The sequence below is a fragment of the Pungitius pungitius genome, chromosome 18, assembly GCF_949316345.1.
Source record: "Pungitius pungitius chromosome 18, fPunPun2.1, whole genome shotgun sequence".
Classification (NCBI taxonomy): Eukaryota; Metazoa; Chordata; class Actinopteri; order Perciformes; family Gasterosteidae; genus Pungitius; species Pungitius pungitius.
Genome location: NC_084917.1, coordinates 4,691,760 through 4,710,391, shown reverse-complemented (window position 1 = coordinate 4,710,391; position 18,632 = coordinate 4,691,760). Strand labels below are relative to the sequence as shown.

At 46.5% G+C, this 18,632-nt stretch overlaps 1 protein-coding gene across 2 annotated transcripts in view; it reads right to left on the bottom strand.

The window, feature by feature from the left end:
* Window positions 1-18,632, bottom strand: part of dym (dymeclin) — a 35,377-nt gene that overhangs the window by 6,826 nt on the left and 9,919 nt on the right. For both annotated transcript variants that reach the window (XM_037485408.2, XM_037485407.2), the window contains exons 9-15: window positions 15,948-16,133; window positions 15,670-15,848; window positions 14,607-14,732; window positions 14,380-14,493; window positions 14,026-14,120; window positions 10,664-10,763; window positions 1,770-1,952 (exon numbers count right to left, since the gene is read on the bottom strand). In XM_037485408.2, coding sequence (XP_037341305.1) covers window positions 1,770-1,952; window positions 10,664-10,763; window positions 14,026-14,120; window positions 14,380-14,493; window positions 14,607-14,732; window positions 15,670-15,848; window positions 15,948-16,133 — 983 coding nt within the window. The remainder of the gene's footprint in view (window positions 1-1,769; window positions 1,953-10,663; window positions 10,764-14,025; window positions 14,121-14,379; window positions 14,494-14,606; window positions 14,733-15,669; window positions 15,849-15,947; window positions 16,134-18,632) is intronic.

Sequence of the window (18,632 nt, the reverse complement as noted above, 5' to 3'; positions counted from 1 at the left end):
CTTCTGCTGCAAAAGAAGGCGTTGATTCACCACATAAATACGCTTGGACAAAAAAATAAATAAATAAATAACTACTGTGACATTTTGAGCTTCTTTCAAAGTTTGAATGTAAAAAAATGACCGTCGGTGCAGCCATAAAAAAAACAACAGGTAATATCAGTTATACTGTACATTAATGGCCTCAAACATCCAGTGAGAGCTGAACTCTGGTCGGATTTATTCGTCTCGGTTTCTGAACACACGGGATCCCGCCCCCCCGATCTCTTGAGGGTTCACTGTGAACCTTCAGTTCAGTCGTGGAGCTCCGTGACTCTTCTAATCCCGCTGTCATATGATGACACTGGGTGCAACGTGGAGATCCGAGTTAGAACAAAGTGGCATCGTTCCATATTTTTGTGGGAAATGAATTATTATTTCCCCCTGGAAGCTGTAGAGGGGAATGCGCTAACGCGGCACGATGGTTGCCATTCCATCCTGACCAAGTGACAAGGTAGCCGTTCTATTTGGCTCTGCAACAACCGTCGGGACGTCTTCGCGGGTTGTCATATCTCCTAGCAACAGCACTTGTGTCTATTCGACGCAGAGGTGGAGAGCTTGGAATAGTGTGGTTTATATGGCAACGGTGTGTCCACGCCGATAGAGAATTACTACAATTAGCGGATAAAAGTGGAAGAAATGGCTGTAGCGCTACATGGATTCGGCTTTTAGAAAGGGAAATATCTCCAAACCAACTTCAACATGCTAGTCTTGGCTAATACGCCCGTAGGCTACAAACTAAGAAAGCTCACACAAACATAGAGCATTTCACGTTACAAATTCACTATAGGATTTGAGCACGTTTCATCCCACTTAAAATGAACACTTCACTCAAATGATCTGATGCCTTGTGGGTTTAAGCCCAAAGTTGAAAGGAACCCGTACTTTTATGTTTCCCACTACAGTGCTAAGTTCTTACCCCAGATAATGGTTTGATATTTGATCATTAAAATAACTCTGGGTATTACAGATTTTTTTTAATGCTCTTATTTGTCTTACCGACAGTGAAAAAAACGCATCTACAGGCGCTGTTCTCTCTGCTGCGGCCGCCTGAGAGAATTCAAACACATGAGCACTGTTTGTGTGTCTATCTAATACTAATCTCTTCATTAGCTCCGAAAGGCCTCCCACGTGGGGGTTCATTTGGAGGAGCCAAATAGCAGCCCCTTTATCCTGAAACTTGTTCTCACACACACACACACACACACACACACACACACACAGAGAAATGCCTTTGGGATAGTGACTCAACTGAGGGATTGCAGGTAGCATGCTTCCCTCAAACGTGGCTGCACACTGAAGCTCCTCCTCCTCCTCCCTCCTCCTCCCTCCTCCTCCCTCCTCCCTCCTCCCTCCTCCTCCTCCTCCTCCTCCTCCCTCCTCCCTCCTCCTCCCCCCCCCCCCCACAGTCAATGAATATTTGACGCGGGGCGTCTCGACACGGGGGAACTGATTAATTCATCGATACTGCTTAAGCTCGCAGGGCTCAGCTCGACGTGCAGCCTGAGCGCACGCCGCGTTAGCGATGCAGTGAGCGTACGTTCCACAACTCTCCCTGCAGACCGAGAGGACATTCGGGGGGTGGGGGGGGGGGGATCTGTACAACCTTGATGTATGGAATAATTACCACAACTCACCCGTGAGGTAAAGCGCTCCCCGGCTCACGCTTCTGGCTCCTAAAATATTCAAAAGGTGACGAAGCGGGGGGGTTAGAGAATGAACTTTTGACTGACCGTGTCCAGGTTCTGCATGATGTCCTGGAACGAAGGGTGCGTCCGGAACTGCTCGAAGAGCTCCCTCTTGTAGAGCAGCGCGTACACCAGGTTGGGGTTGTGGTGTAGGGAGCTGCACAAGCAAGAGTTGATGATTTCCAGCATCATGCGGATCACCTCCTCAATCACATTCAGGTCCTGGGCCTGGGGGGGGGGGGACGGGACGTAAAGGTTAATTGGTTTCTCCACTACACTGGTTCCAATGGAAATGGTGTTTTTTACATGATTGCTTCCTGATTGATCAGAGTGGGGGGGGGGGGGGGGGTGGATGCTCTTGACAACAGAGGGATAGAAGGCCTCAGATTAGTCTGTGTCGCAGCAGGTTTCCTCACCAGGCAAAGTCCGTGAGTGACAGGTGACATCACGGGGGGCGTGAGGGGCGTGATGGGGCGCGATGGGGACGAAAGACGGAGAGAGGGTCGAGCGGCTGTCTCGATGAGACATGAGTGTATGTTTCCGAGTTAAATTAAGGGAATCAATACCTCTCTTATGGCTGTACGGTAAGTGTGAATCTAGCATAAGCAGTCAGTGAGCTTAGCACAAAGTTTGGAAACATGGGGAAGGGTAACAACATCCAACTCCAATCCCATCCAGACATTGAGGAGGTAAAAATGGAATAAATGCTTCAAGATGTTGCCACATAAAGGTCTTGTCCGTGCGTCTCTCTAAAACCGTTAAATAAGTAAAATAATTAGCCTGTAGCCTTAGATCAGTATTCCAAAAATACTTTGGTAGTTAAGGAAATCTGCCTTGTTATTAACGTGGAGATCCAAGCATCGAGGTAAAATCTAATCAGCCCATCTGCTCCACTTGGGGAACCTGCGCTTTGAGAACAGAGATGCTATCGTGCATTGTTCTGTCGCGTTCTCACAATAATGTGTCTACAGAGGCAGACAGACAGATAGACAGACGCCACCGTGATGAGATAAAGTCCCAAATGGCTGTGTCCATTGTGGCACATAAAGGAAATGGCAGAGAGACTGTGGGAAAATAAGTACGCTTTAAAGAGATGAAAAAAAAACAACCCAGCAATGACTTGGAGAAGACAGTTGAAGAGAAGATGTGTGATTTCCTGGGGTGCGAAGCGCTGCAAAACTCATGTACCGATGCTGTATTATAGATAAGATCCTGCGATGATGGAGCAAGTTCCCCAAACCAAATGAAAAATACAGAACAATGAATAATAACCGGCTTCATCTCATCAAAAACACTGTTGTGAAAAATGTTTTGACCTTTTTACATGAATGAATAGCGAGTTTTATTTTTAGAGGTTTGATATCAACTGCTAAACGTTGATTCTCTATGAGATCAATAAACAATGTACTTTGATATGCAGAACAAGTCAAAAAGACAAACACCTTGAGAAGAACCTCATACAAAAAACGCTGACTAAAAGGAATCAAGGAGTTGAAGAACTTGCAAAGTAGCTTAGCTTAATGCCGTGGGATCCGATGCTGAAACGACCAACACTGTAACACACACTGCAAAGACTCCCCAAGCCTGAGCGTGGGTGTGAATGCTCAGCAGGGACCGTTCCTGCCACGCTGAAAATCAAATAACGACCAAATGCCCCCATCGTTTGCTTTGGTCAAAAGGAATAGGGATACTGGGATACAGTTTTTATTAAACTGATAAATCGATCAGTACTAATGCTGCAGAAGTGTTTGGTGGACGTCAACATTTTTGTCCGTTTTAACCATGAAAGACAAAGAACATCTTGTGGTAGCTCTGTTCATGTCTGTAATGTTGTGCCAACATTTATATTTATTATTGGTATATGGATATAAGTTTATAATGTTATAATTACAGTTATACGCACTCAGATCAATGATGCTTTATACCAACAATAATAACACTCGCTGCCAGGTTCAAAGTGTGCTTTATATTTCTCAGCACTGTTGTCTTACATAGTATTATTTTTCAAATGCATTTGAATCCCTCTTATAATGTGAAGAACACAAATATTGAATAAACCAAATTGAATTGACCAAAACTTTCTTTACAGGAAGCCTCGCCTTCTCAGACAGTCTCATCAGCAGCTTCCTCTGGGGTTACATCCTGCCTCATTTCGGCCTCTAGAGGACACAAGTCAATTCCCATGGAAGTATTGAAATTCCTGTAAAATACATTAAAATGAGGTGCTGAGCCAGCCCGTTTAATCTTTAATGTTTCTATGTATGAATCAGTAAAGCTTCCTAGTAAAAAACGAAAGCTCTGCTTTGTAAAGACACATCTACAGCCTTAAAAAGTGTAATAAGATTGTCGCGAAATCTGTTTCGTTGCCGTGGAGAGACAAAACGGCCAAGACCAGATTGAAAGCAGCAGCTCAGCTGAACGGAAGCGGAGATTCCTCCTCCGAATCCGGGCCGACCGTCTGCAACAGAACCCGCATGTGGTAGCGTTTTGTGTTCCATCTCCGGCGCCCTGACTCAGAAACAAGTTCCTATCTTATAAATAACTCGGCTTGCTGTGTGGCCTTCGTTTTTTTTTTAAAAATGTATTTATTCTTCGTAATAAGCGCACGCGCAAACACCCCCCCCCCCCCCCCCCAGCCAGAGGGATTAGGAGACGGTCGTGAATAGAAAAGAAAACAGCGTTCCTCCCCGTGCCTTGACCGTGAATCCGGACGCAATAGACGCGGCGGGAAGGCGATGGAGAGGCAGACATGAAGGAGCAGGAGGGAGGCGTGAGGCGGAAGGAGGGCTGCCTTCGTGCGTTTGTTCTCTGGCTCTCCGCACCCGTCTTAATGAGATTAGCCTGCTAGGGGGAGAAGAAAAAAAAAAAAAAAATGCCACACTGGGGAATTCAGGTCAAATGAAAATAGGCTAGCTAGACGTCTGCCTGGCCCTGTGTGCGTGTGTATTTGTCAAGTGGATGAGATTAGGCGGTCCATGGTCTACTTGAAACCCAGACAGGATTTAAATATATTGACTCCGCCTCCTCGTCTTCCGCTCTGGTATCTTGCACTTGTTCCCCCCCCCCCCCCCATCTACTAGACATCCCAGAAGCACATGACATGCGTTTGTGTGACAGCAAGAAACCACCGCAGCCTTCCTTTGCGCATTCTTTCCTCCCCTGCTCCGTCTCCTCCGGTCATGTGCTGCTTCCCAGCCTGCCGCATTGTCCTTTAGTCACCGTCACTCATGCAACTATTAAAATGCCTCCTCTGCGCCCAGACAAACACAGGCCTCAGACATGAGCCATGTCATTAGCCCCCATTTTCCTCGATTCACCAGTTACACCAACCTCACTGTGTGTGTTTATGTGTGTGTGTGTCTGTGTGTGTTTCCATCCGTCTGATTGTGCTGCTAATACTTCAACACCCTGAGCACAAATGTGTTATGTCTGCAGGTACGTTTGACCTTTGCTATGCGTCTGACAAGGGAAATTATAGAGCTCGCAGATGCAATCAGGGACTGGGAAGGACATTGCCGACACTACACCATCTGTGTGTTTGTGCGTTTCTAGCCGTCCCATCATACCCTTTGTGTTTTTATGCATGTTTGTGTGTGTGTGTGTGTGTGTGGACAGGGTGTTTAGAGACACAGACGAGTAAATCCCTTTAAAGTAGGGGCTGGCATCATTAAACCAATAGCTTAGTGATTCCCCGACTGGCCCGGCTGGCTGTTGCAGGGCAGACAAACCAGACACATTAAGAAAGAGCACTGACAAAAACACAAGGGCATGGAGATAAACACAGAGCGATACTCAGAAAGACAAACAGAGAGAGAGAGAGAGAGAGAGTCAGACGCCACACCTGGACGCGCTGTGATAACGGTCTAAGCAAGAGGGAAGGTAAGAAAGACAAAGTAAAGCCCCAAGTTGATGGTCAGACCTCCGGAGTACCGCCCGGTCGTGTGGGGAGTTTTTTTATTTTATTTTATTAAATATTTTGTAAATAGGTCATTGTCTGACCTGCATTGTGGTACCACCGCCGCGTCATAATCACACCATGTTGTGGCGCAGTGTGCCAAGGTCAGCCTCTTATTACCCAATAGCTTCCCACAAAACACCCTTTGTTGCAAAGACACAAGCAGCAGCGCTGTGGCAGACGGGTGGGCAGCGCTAATTGATCCGCTGCCGGCTGCGCATTGATCGGCAAAAGATCAAGGCGCAGCGGGGCGGCCCCAACCTGCCATTTGGAGACGGCGCGATCATTAGGACCCCGGAGCGCCTTCTGCCTGCAGGAGGTGCCACTCCTATGCCCCCCCCCCCCCCCCTCGCCCCCCGGGACTAAAACATAGAATGAGTCAGAACCAAAGAGGAGAGAAGATAAGAGGCAGACAGGATGCTGTGTTTAGAGGGACGGGCCAAAACGAGACCAGTATCGCCTTCCCCAGGCAGGTGAGGGAAGGAACGTGAAGATAAGAGACTAAAAAAAGAAGGGCATCAGTGACTCACGGCTCTCGGCAGAACACCGACTTAATGAGAGAACCGCGGGGGGGGGGGGGGGGGGGCGACTTATATTTAAACAGAGGATAACATAACGAGCAAGTAGCATCAGTCTAAGAGGTTACGGCTCCTATTTTTACTGCTTTAGGTGGTGTGGGCGAGACAATGAAAGATGAAACAGGAAATCCGGTGTGATCCCTGTGCTTGAAGGCAGCAAAATGAGGAGGAGGAAGTATTCTTGCTCTCCTGGATCGTTATCACAGCGGCAATCAGTGTCCCGTTTATCGCCGCCATCGGGAGGTAAACAGCAGAAATATGATGTTCAGTTAGGAAATAATCAGGCAATGTGCAGGAATGTGCACGCGCATCCATTTGATTGGCCGGCGTGCGAAGAGCAGAGAGTAAATCCACAATATATTTACAGGTAAAAAAATTAATAAAAGTCAGAGGAAGCATCCACACATTGTACTGACTGCTCCCATTGTCTCACAATACTTGTGTTGGATTGAAGCAGTGGGGGTACGAGAAAAGAGAGCAGAATGCTTCACACTACTTCACATACGGATTCATTTAGAATTACTTAAAAACCTAGTTAACATTCCTCGTACTGCTATAGACACCAGCCGACATGTTGAACTGGTGCAAAATGCAAATTAAAGGTTTGAAAGTTCTAAAAATGTATAGGCGCACCTTTACATTCCTTATTTCTCTTTCCATCTCTCCCCTCTGGACTTTTTCCACATGAATTGGTAAGTGTGTGTGTGTGTGTGTGTGTGTGTGTGTGTGTGTGTGTGTGTCTGATCTCAGGGAAGCGCTACGATAATGTATCGGTCTTGTCGGGGGAATTGGTTCTACATCAAAAGAGGATACATAAAAACGTGACAGGATCATTCACACTTCAATCAATCAACTCCTACTTTCAGGTACGAGGGGAGAGTCCCTGAACTCGCCGTGGGGTTAGAGGTCATGGGCGTGGAATAAAGTCAGCGTGAGGCTGGCCAGTTAAACTGCAATATTTAACTACTTCAGAGAGAGGAAGAAGTTAAAAAAAAGCATGATTTCAGTTTTTGGTTGAACTTTGTGAAGGCTACACTGAACCAAGTCATTTTTAAATTGTAAAGAATATATATATTTTTATTTACTTTTGGTGTGAGAGCATTTCAGCATATTAAGATTCTTGTCCCATGACTAAAGCCCATATAGCCAGAGTCACCACCGACTGAGGTTATTTTGTGTTTACGGTTTTTAATCATCTGTTTACCTACACACACCCCTGGAAACTGTATATTAAACCAACCCGAAAACACAACGTCGAGCCATAAAACTGTGGATTCCGCTAAACTATTCCGTCGCCAAATGAGAAAGCGGGAAAATTCCTCGAAGGCCTGATAAAAAACAGAAGGCACAATGTTTATTATCTGTTGATACATCCTCGGGGCTCTGCCGGTTTCCCTCAACAAAAGGAATGGTGCTACAAAGCCACGGCGTGCGTCTACTGTGGCTATTAAAAAGAGATCACAGATTGCTCAGCCAGCGCACATAAACACATGGACAGGGTGGTCCAACATGCCTCTGGCTCTGTGTGTGTCTGTGTGTGTAGACTCACAGCAGTAAACACACAAAGAGGCACAGAAGTAACATTGCCATCAACACACAACGCGACACAGCTCGCACCGCCTCCTGTGGCGTGTGTTTGCGAGCGTGTGTGTCCCTGCGCAACAGAAGAACACCAAAAGAACACTTGCAATCAGAGATGCGGAGTAGGCTGCAGAGTGGGCTCCCCCCCCCCCCCCCCCCCCCCCCCCCCAGAGAGCTGGCCTGCTTGGACCGAGAGCCTTTGGCGGTTCCTGGGGGGGGGGGGGGCTCAGGGGGCCCTTACCCTTCACTCTTTCTACCCCTGACATTAACCAGACACAGCAGCAAAAACGCACACAGGGATGGGGGTGCTTTGTGTCTGAAAAAAATAATATATAATATATAATAATATATATATAGGCAGACATCAATAGGGAGAGAAATGGCAGGCGAAATCTAAAAGAAGAAAGTAAGTAGAAGGTGCCAAGCTTCAACCAAACCAAACTTAAAGCATTTGATGGCATTTTTTTCTTCTTATCCTCCTCTCAGCCTCTCCCTCGTGAAAAAGAGAGCAATTAGATGTGCAGGACAATCCCACATTAAACAAACACTCGCTCTGCCTCCAGAGCCGGACTGGGACCGAATCACATTGTTTCCAGATGCATCTCACAAGCCCCGCCCTCTCCGAACCCTCCCTACCTCCTGCTCACTTCTCCGCTTCCTATTGTTGTTCTTCTTCTTCTTTCTCCTCATGCTCTGCTCCGCTTTCATCTCACCCCGTGGTTTCCCCCCCAAACCAACCCCCCACATTGAAATGAGGGCTTGCGAGTTACGCTGCCACGCGCACTGCTCCTGGAGGAGGAGACGTGGGCCGGCGGTGGAGAACGCGGCGGCTCTGAGACGTCACATCCGCAAAAAAAAAAAACCCTCAGGGGGAACCTGAGCGAGCGCGTGAGGTCATTACGACGGACCAGACGGGCCCAGCTGTGCACACAATGTTCGTACTGTAGTCGGCTGCGAGTAGGGAATGCCTTTTCCCATGTAAGCGTGTCTTAAACATTTAATTATCTGTTTGACAAAAAAGAAAAAGAAAAGAAAAAGATTTGGTCGACTTTATTCTAAAAATCAACAAAGCGATGTCAGATTAAGATAAAAATCAGCATTTCAAATTCAGCGCGTCATTGTGGTTGGTTTGACTAGGGAGAGACTAAAAAATGAATGATCTGCTATTATTTTGGTAATCGATCGAGAAGTTTTTTTAAATAAATGGCAAGAATACTCTCAATTCAACTATAGAGTACTATTACATTGAAACAGCAAGGAATTGCTGCTTTACTTTGGTGTTTGTGATGGTGAACTGACTAAATGATCTACCTGCGTATGTCCTACAGGTACAAAACAAATCAATTGACAAATGAATGAATTAAAGAAAGAGCAGAATGATGGTGAGATTGTTAGCAGCGTCCCTGATGATGCTCTTCTAGGCTTCCTGCCATGATCCCAGTGACAATGCTAACATGTTTAGCAGGTCCTCTTGGGTTAGCCTTTTAAGCGGAGTGATATATTCACAGGAGATGGTCATGTCTTTAAAAAACACCTGCGACTAAGATCAAGATGTTGTTTACAACCAACTACGTAAGAAAAGCTAATTGTGCTCCCCCCTCTCCCCAGACACAATTAAGCTGAATTTATGTCCCGAGGTGTTTTTTTTTTTTTTTTTTTTGTGTGCACAAGCTCGGCACGCAAACAATACAATGTGCGCGTAGACCCGGCGACCAACGTCACACGAGTCAGTAAAGTCTGAGCTGGAGGATAAACAAGCGGCATCAGAGACGTTGACCAGCTCCGTCTTAAAAGTACACGACCCAGACTGGATGTCTGACATTTTCCTAGGAACAAAAACTCGTAAAGTTTCCAATGAAATAATCCCACTGGAAACGTGCCCTTGAGCACCACCCGAAGCGGGAGTTGCTGTCGCCTCGTCGACCTCGCACTTTGACCTCTAATTGTTTGTGCATGCATTTGCCTTGTTATTGTTGTCACTATAATCATATTCACAGAGTTCACTCTCCTTCCGAAAACAGCGGAGACGATTTAATAAAAGCAATTCAAATCTCTGTGTGCTTTTTCTTTGTATATTTTCAGTGGTATATGGTGGGTGTTTACGAATGCGTGTAAATAAAACAGAGCATTAAAATTAGCCCTGAAGGAAGGAAGCATCAAAACAAAGCTGGATAATTGCATTGTGTAGGATTCCATGCGTGTGTATAGATTTCGGTTAGTAAGAGGGCCTCATCAGACGGAGGTTGAAGGAGCACTCAAACACACTCACGTTTCCACATCACCTGAGGGTATCTACGACCTCCCAATACGTCTCCAACCCCAAACATGCACACACACACTCATGTTTACGCACACACTTATAGAGGACCAAGCAGATCTAATGAGACAGGGAGATGGAGATGTGTAACTGATGAACCTGGGGCACACACACACACACACACACACACGCACACACGCACACACACGCGCACACGCTCAGTGATATGACTTTAATAGAAATAATTTTTAGTTGCATATGAGAGTGTACACAGCAATTCATGAGTAAAACACAATTCTGAATCAATATTTGCTTAGTGATTGGTTGTTATGCGTCTGGCGCGTTGAAAATAGACACATGATTTCTTTCATTTTTTTTCAGCCAACAGGACAAAAAGTTACCTTTATTAGAATTACCCAGTGTGTACCTTTAGAGCGGAGTTCTTTTGATTTTCAATTGAGTATTCCTGTGTAAAACCTAATTATTCAATATGATGTAATTTACCTTTGGCAAAAACAAACAAACAGTGAAGCTTGTTTGGATTTGATTTAGAGCGAGAGGTACTCACATAGTCGGGCAAGGCTGCGTTTTCTCCCTGTCGGCCCCTCAGAGACTGTGTTGCCTGCTCCAAAACCTTGTTGTGCTTTTTGGAAAGCAAAGCAAACAAACTGCAGGGGAGACACAGAGAGAAAGAGGGAGAAGGGGGTGAGAGAAGCAGCCAGAGACGAATGATGCACTTCACCAAAGAACCCAAATGCACCGCCGTCATACTTTGGTAATAAAGTGCCGTGAATGGCCGCAGACAGCTTTAGAAAGGATGAGTCCAAAATAATGAACATGTTGAGATAAGTTTATCACCAATATAAAATCCAAACTCATTTTTCCATCGTGGCTTTCTTTTGACCTGCACAGGTGTATGCTTTATACACATGTGTGTGTGTGTGTGTGTGTTTTGCCCTTATAGGGGACAGCCTGCCCTTTTGACCCGTGAGCTAACTGACTTGCTCTACCCTTATTGTGTGTTTGTGTGTGTGTGTGTATTGAGTTTTCTGGTCAGAACTGCATTGATCGACTGTGACGGCTAGACACGGACATACAGTATACATCAAAAGTCCTCAAGAATGCTTGGCCGACCTTGGGCGGCGACAGGATGAGTTAATGGGTGCGCACGCACACCCGCACACCCACCCACACACACACACACACACACACGCACACACGCACACACGCACACTATTAGGCCGCCGCAGTGAGCTGAATCCCCCGTGTGTGATCAAGCAAGACCCTTGAGAGACTTTATTGCAGACAACTGGCTGTCACTTTGAGTAATTCTCTCTCTTGTTAATCTGTTTATTCTTATCAGTCTTTTTATCCTCAAGTATCTCATAATGTATTAATTCTATGTTTATGATTATAATTATTAGTGACCTTCTGCTTTAATTACAACTTTTTAAATGGTTTTTCCAGGACCCCAAGGCTGTTGAAAGTTTAATTTGTGTGTCAATCAAGAAAAAAAAAAAAAGATTAAAAAAAGTCCATTGCAGAATATGTTGAATTCAATAAGAGCAAAGGGCTTGCAAAATCTTGGATGCAGAGGTCAGCAAAGCCCCACAGAGCAACACCTGTCCATCCCTCAGCACTGCACAACAAACGCACACACACACACACACACACACACACACACACACACACACACACACACACACACACACACACACACACACACACACACACACACACACACACACACACACACACACACACACACACACTTCTTCATCAGGCTAATTAGCAAAGTGAAAGCTTAATGGGGACATCGGAGCAGCTACAGGGAGGTATCCTTGTTATCTACAGACCTCACGTCTATTGGCCACACCTACTTAATGGGATCTCTTGTACCATGTAGTCAGTTCTCTCGATTTCAAATGAGACCACCAACAAAGTTCCACCTGGGACGTTCGCCCACACTGACATCCCTGATCTGATCCGAGAGGCATTGATGGACACGACAAGGGAGAAGGCCGCACGGGAAGGGTTTCCACGCCGCTGGCCTGATCCCAGGATCAGTTATGAGGCTGCAGTAACGACAGACGTCCCCCCCCCCCCCTCCAGACACACTGTATATGTGTAGGTGCTCTGTTTCTACAGGTTCAAAGGAACATTGGTACATTTACACAGTAACGTTGAGGCTCGTGTGAGTGACTTTTTAACGTATTTTTAAAGACATTGAGACAATTTCTGATTCAAAAATTTAAAAATAGATAAAAGACTTCATCGATCACCTTTAATGTAATATATCCAAGAAAACAGAGATTATCTAATTAACTCAGGAAAAAAAAAAAGTTACGCGTTCCGGAACTTTTTTAGAGAGAAAATTTAAAAAGCTTATGAGTTTATAACTGTGGAACTGGAGCAGAAACAATCAAATGCTAATAATGTTTTGTTTGGTTTAGTTTAAGCATTTATAAGGATAAATGAAGGTTCAACCTAACTAAGATGTCATTATGGAGTCTGGAAACCGGTAATGGGAATCTTTTGCTTTTTGCTGAGGTTCTCAGACCAAACGGTCAATTCAGAGAGCAGGTTGAGGATCACTGAGGGGACAATATGGAGGACAGAAACAATGCAGCAGAAAGGGAGAATTGGTCGCGGGTCAGAATTAATAAATAACAAAAGTGATAGATGTGAGCCGGTGGTGGTAATGCGGGCAATTCAAAGCCTGAGAATAAACAGCAACAATTGAATCAAGGAGCAGAGTTCAGCGCTTCCTGGCAGACACTGGGAAAACGCCTGGCGGGATATTCCCTTTATCTGGCCCGGGCTTCGCTCCGCCATCACAGTCATCATCAACATCATTGTTGTTGTTGTTGTCGTCGCCGTCGCTATCATCGGACGTGGAGTCAGCGGCTCTACGTCCCTTAAGGTCTGACACGCACAAATTCACAGACGGCGTTCCTCTGTGACCCACCACAGAGCCACAGATACCACGGAGAGGATCCGTGAGTGTGCGTGGACGAGTGCACGTCTTCAGGAAAGGAAACGTTCCTTCCCCTGTGTGTGTGTGTGTGTGTGTGTGCAGTTCTCGGGCGGACGCGAGTGCGGTTTGGACCCCCGTCCTGTGAAGTCTTCCGTCTCCTCACAGGCCAAATCCGTCCCCGGCCTGTTGCCCCGCGTGACGCAACGTTCTTCTTTACACAGGCACGCAAATGTCCATTTTGGATTGTGGTGTTAGGCTAACAATCATTAAAAATGAATGAACCCGCGTTTGTGTTTGCAACTTTCAGCCTCTCTTTTGGCCTTTCTCCTTGCCTCACAGATGGAACACTGTCAATGTGTCAAAGCCCACCACTTAACCTGAGGCAACGAGTGAAGCCATACGCACAACTCGAACTGTTGATTTTGATGCGTGAAAAATGTCAGGAAGCCGGTTGGCTCGTGGGCAACACTCTCGTTAGAGCAGACTTTATTCCCATTCATGCCCAGAGGAAGGCCTCCGGCTAAAAACACACAAACTGCTTTGATGGTGGGCCAGCTTTTGCTACTATACATTTCTTCATATATCTTTAAACACGCAGTAGATCGCTCTGAGAAGCACACTTGTTGTTGTTGTTTTTTCCATTCAAAATTATCAGCCAGGAAGGAAGTACATTCAGCACGAGGCAGTTAAACAGCCACAAACAGGCCCTCCTACATATTGTAGTATACAAGGTAAATACCCAGATTTTAATTTAAACCGGCAAACTTAATATTCTAAGTCAAACAGACAAAGTACAGAATAAAAAGATGTTTCACAATTTTACCTTTTGTTTTAGAATTAGGTAAGAATAGGTCGGATAAGAAACAATGGAACAATGGAGGAAAGAAGCTGCCAAATAACTTGTTGCATCATCTGTTCTGCTGGTTGTTGCATAGCTACTAAAAGGTCCTCACCTGATGATGCGCTGTGCAGCGTACTGGTGGAGACAACGAAACTGGGCCGACATGTTGGCTAGTGCAGCAAGACAGTTGGTGTGGAGGTACTTATCCTGGAGAGGACACACACACACACACACACACACACACACACACACACACACACACACACACACACACACACACACACACACACACACACACACACACACACACACACACACACACACACACACACACACACACACACACACACACACACACACACACTTTAGCCAATGTTACTGTTGACTGCAAGATGCTGTCATTACATTTTAGGTGTCTGAATGCATGGCTGGAGGCACAAACTGTGTGAATCGGTGCTCCACTCACCCTCGTGCGGGTCATGTTGAACTGGATGGTGCGGATGACCACCAGGATGAGCAAACTGCCGAGCGAGATCTCGGTCAAAGTTCTCTCCGAGTACCACGAGACGTTCTTCAACACCTGTGAGAGGGAGACGCATTGGTTGAAAACATCGGCGAATCATCCGTCGAAGGTTGCCGTGGAGCAGCCAGAAGTGAGAGCGATGTGTATCATTATTAACGGTTTCTACCCACCACCTCATGGATGGAGCGGTTGAAGGCATCGTCCTCTGTGAGGATGAGAAGGATAATGAGGGCCATGTAGACGTGATGAGAATTTCTGTCCTCCACGTGGTAGAGGATCTCGAGGATGGGTAACACCTGAGAGGAGGAAAGGGGGAAAGCAGGGGAGGGGGGGGAGGTCTGAGAGTGTGTGCAGGTAGCTGCAGGCATTACATCCAATAAATCCGTGATTTTCAAAATATAACACCCTGAGGGGCAAATAAAAATGCTAATATTTGCTCCTCTGTGACAAAGAACGAGGAACGCACAATAAAAAGTCTTTCTTTTCAGGGAAAGCAAGCTTCTTCGGCACTTTATTTAAGATGAATCTGCCAACGAGCCCAGTCAAATGATATGGTTACTGCTGCACATAAAGCCCTGTTACTACAGCTGTGTTTACCACCTGTGGTTCAAACTGAGTGCAAACTAAAAAGAGACAACAGAAAAGTAAAAGCAGCACTGAATATAGCAGTCGACATTATTTCCCAATCCATGGCTGCTCCACTATAGGTGGAGGCACGACCTACATTCAGCAGTATGCAAATGGTGGAGGCGATTTGCCAATGAACAGCGACGTGCTGGACACAATTTGGAGAATCGTGCGGGCTCATACTGTCAGCGGTTGGCAGCTGGCATAGTGAGCCGTGCAGTGTGAGCTCGTCACTCTGTGCTTTGTTGGGGCAGGTTGCAATTAGCTTAGTTTTTTTTATAAGTTACATTTTTTTTTTCTTCTTTCGAATGCACACCGTGTTCACATGTGACACCGCCCGAGACGCTGAGCTTAAAATTGATTTTCGCTCACTACGCGGCCCGGTGCATACGCTCCCCCCCCCCGAGATGAAGCGATTTCATGGCCGTGGGCGTGGGAGGAGGGAGGGAACGCATGGTGCGTTTTAACGAGGATCACCCAATCACGCGGCGTTCTCTCCTCTGGGCCCGTTGCCATTAAACGGCGCACAAACCCCCCCCCCCCCTCTTTAAAACGTAACAGCTGCGAACGGGACGATGGCACCGCGGCCTCGTCTCTCCTACCCACCAGATTGTCCATGTCGGTCCTGGACAGCATGTATGTCCTCATGTTGGCGTTCTGGTGAAGGAGGGTGTACAGCAGAAGCGTGGCCTGGTCGGAGCGCTGCTGCTCACACAGCGCCGTGTACAGGCTGTTGAAATTGATCTGGAAGGTGTGCGGTTGCTCCGCGGACGACGACGACGTGTCTGCGTGAGCGGGAGAAAACGTTGTCGGGGTCATTACCACCTCACGTCACTTTAATTTCACCCCGTGGCGCACGTCCGACACACACACACACACAGTACCTTGCGTGTTTCTGAAGCAAGTGATGGCCTGGCGGTAGGGGTTGGGCCAGTCGGGCCCGTCCGTCAGGTTGGCGAGGACCAGCAGCAACAGAAGGCTCTGATTGGACAGGGGTAAGGGGTTGTGCTCCTGGTCTATCGCCACTTTGCTGCCAGCTCCGCCCAACGTGAAGACGGTCCAAAGCCCACCTGGAGACGGATGGATACATGAAAGAGCACGCGGGTCAGAAAGAAAACACACGTGGAAATGTGCACCAAGTAGGTTACGTATAGACTTTTTGAATAATTCCTCTGCTTCTTGTTGCTTTATGCATTTTAGCGCATATTCAAATATTTATGGTGCATCCCCACCCCAACATCTCTGCTTTTCAAATCTACCCATAATTCTTCACGGACCCGTTTGACCACCAACAATTTTAAATCAAATTTAACCCAGGCTTCTTTAAATTTATTTTTAATTTTTATTTAATTTCGCTATCATTGTGTTATATAGTATTCTACACACATCTGCTTCGACTGGAGAGCTCTTGGGTCCAACCTTTTTTTTTATTTTTTTAAATGTGCTTAACCTGAGCATCAAGACTGGGTGAGACTTGCAGACCTATGTTTTCAGTCGAGCAGATGTGCGGATGGATCCGCGGAGGACCGAGTTGTGAGGAGCGGTCCGGCTTTGCAGTCAACCTTTTCCTAGAAAGCACTAAATACCTTCTAACAACTTGCAGCCCTGAACCGATTTACTCTTCATGGAGCAGCACAGGCGAAAGAGTGCATGTGCAGTCAGAATAAAGTGATCAAGGCCAAAACGAGCACAATGGAGTCACACACACACACACACACACACACACATTGCAGTACCTGAAATTTGAAACAACATAGACGGCGCCACAGAACAAACACAAACTGGAGCGACGGGGCAAGTGGAGTTCGTTTTTTCTTTTTTGGGGCTTCAAGGCGTCATGAGAAGCACGGGAAGCAAGAACACCAGGGTACACAGATGACAGCCTCTGGCTCCTGCACGTCTCGCCGCACAGGACGCACAAAGCCAACCTCTGGCGACGGGCCGTGCGAGTGTGTGGCAGGTTGACACGGATCGACCCCCCCCCCCCCCCCCGAAATTCAAGAGGAGAAGCCCCGTAGATTCGTTGCCATCTAGCGGCGAAGGACGTAAGGGCGGACAGACGGATCTCATCGCGGAGCCGTGCCGGACAGGTTGGTTCAAAATCCCTTTGAGGGGCGACGCGCTTCATGCGCACTGACATCCTGCTGCATTAAAAGATTAAGTCAAGGAGAACATGGGAGTTCACTTCCCTGCGTTTGCTTTCTGGACTGTTTAAAAAAAGGAAGGAGGCAGAACAAAAGAACAACTTGGGACCGTTTCCCCAAACTTGATTGGCTTCAACCTCACAGTGTCTTCATCAATTCCAATGTGACGGAATACGTGCTCGGCCTCAAGCTTTATTTGCGACACATTGTGATCAGTGACCTCTATATAGGGTTGACACGTTGGTTCCCCCTTTAACGTCACTGGCGGTGAAGAACACAGAGTCTGACGTTGCGTGCAAAAATGTGTATGTATTTTAATTTGAAGCATGAACCAACTGCATCCACAAGAGAGAAATTACATAATTCATCAGTCTCTCCACAAGCGATGAGAGTGTGAGAGAAAAGAGAAAAGAGGGGAGGGCCATTTGTGACGGAGCCCTGTTCATCTCTTCCCTGGCACCACGGTGACTAGCCCAATAGTGTCAGAGGGCCCGGTCTGGCAGCCACATTTCCTGCACTCTCGAACACACACTTTATTACTCACTCTCTCACACACACACACACACACACACGCACACACCCCTCTATTTTACTTCATTGGGTGCTGTTTGTTATCCGTCTGGCTCGGTTCCCTCGGCCCGGTCTGCCTGCCCACCACATAAACCCAATAATGCTACACTGCTGCGGGCCTGGCCAGCCGCCCAGTGGAAAAAGAGGAGGAGGAGGAGGAGAACATGAAGAGGAGGAAAGGGAAGGTGAAAGAGAAAGAACCACACGGACGGAGAGGCCGGCTCGCTATAATCAGAATGCGGGCCCCGGGACTTCATGACATTAGAGGCGTCCTACCACGAGACACGCAACACAACTGCACCCACCAAGTCTTATCTCATTTGAGCCTGTGTCCACTAAATCTCCGGAAATTTACCAAGCCATACTGGTCTCCTCAGAATGTTTACACACCGCCCCACTTATTTAAAGGCCTATAAACCGGCTCAAAAACGCATCAGGACACAAGTTTCTGCAGCCTGACGTATAACTGAGCCTTGGTTTTAGGACAAGAGGACAACGCGACTCCGGGCACAAAAACAAAACTAATAAACTTATATTCAGACCAAAATATCATCACGTGATCAAATATCTGCAGAATATTTCCACTTATTTAGACGCATTCCCCCTGATGTCGACCTGGTCTGACATCAAATGTCATTACTGTATGTTATAATAAGGAATTCTGTTCATCTACTTACAGTCACACCCACAGTAACACAAACGACCCTTCCGCTTTGCTTATGATTTGGATACACAGTTTTATAATAATAATAATAATACATTTAGTCTTTACCTATTATTATTATTAAGTTCCATTTCAATATGACATCCAAACTGGACGGAGGCGATTCATAAACCGATAGCCGGGCTTAATAC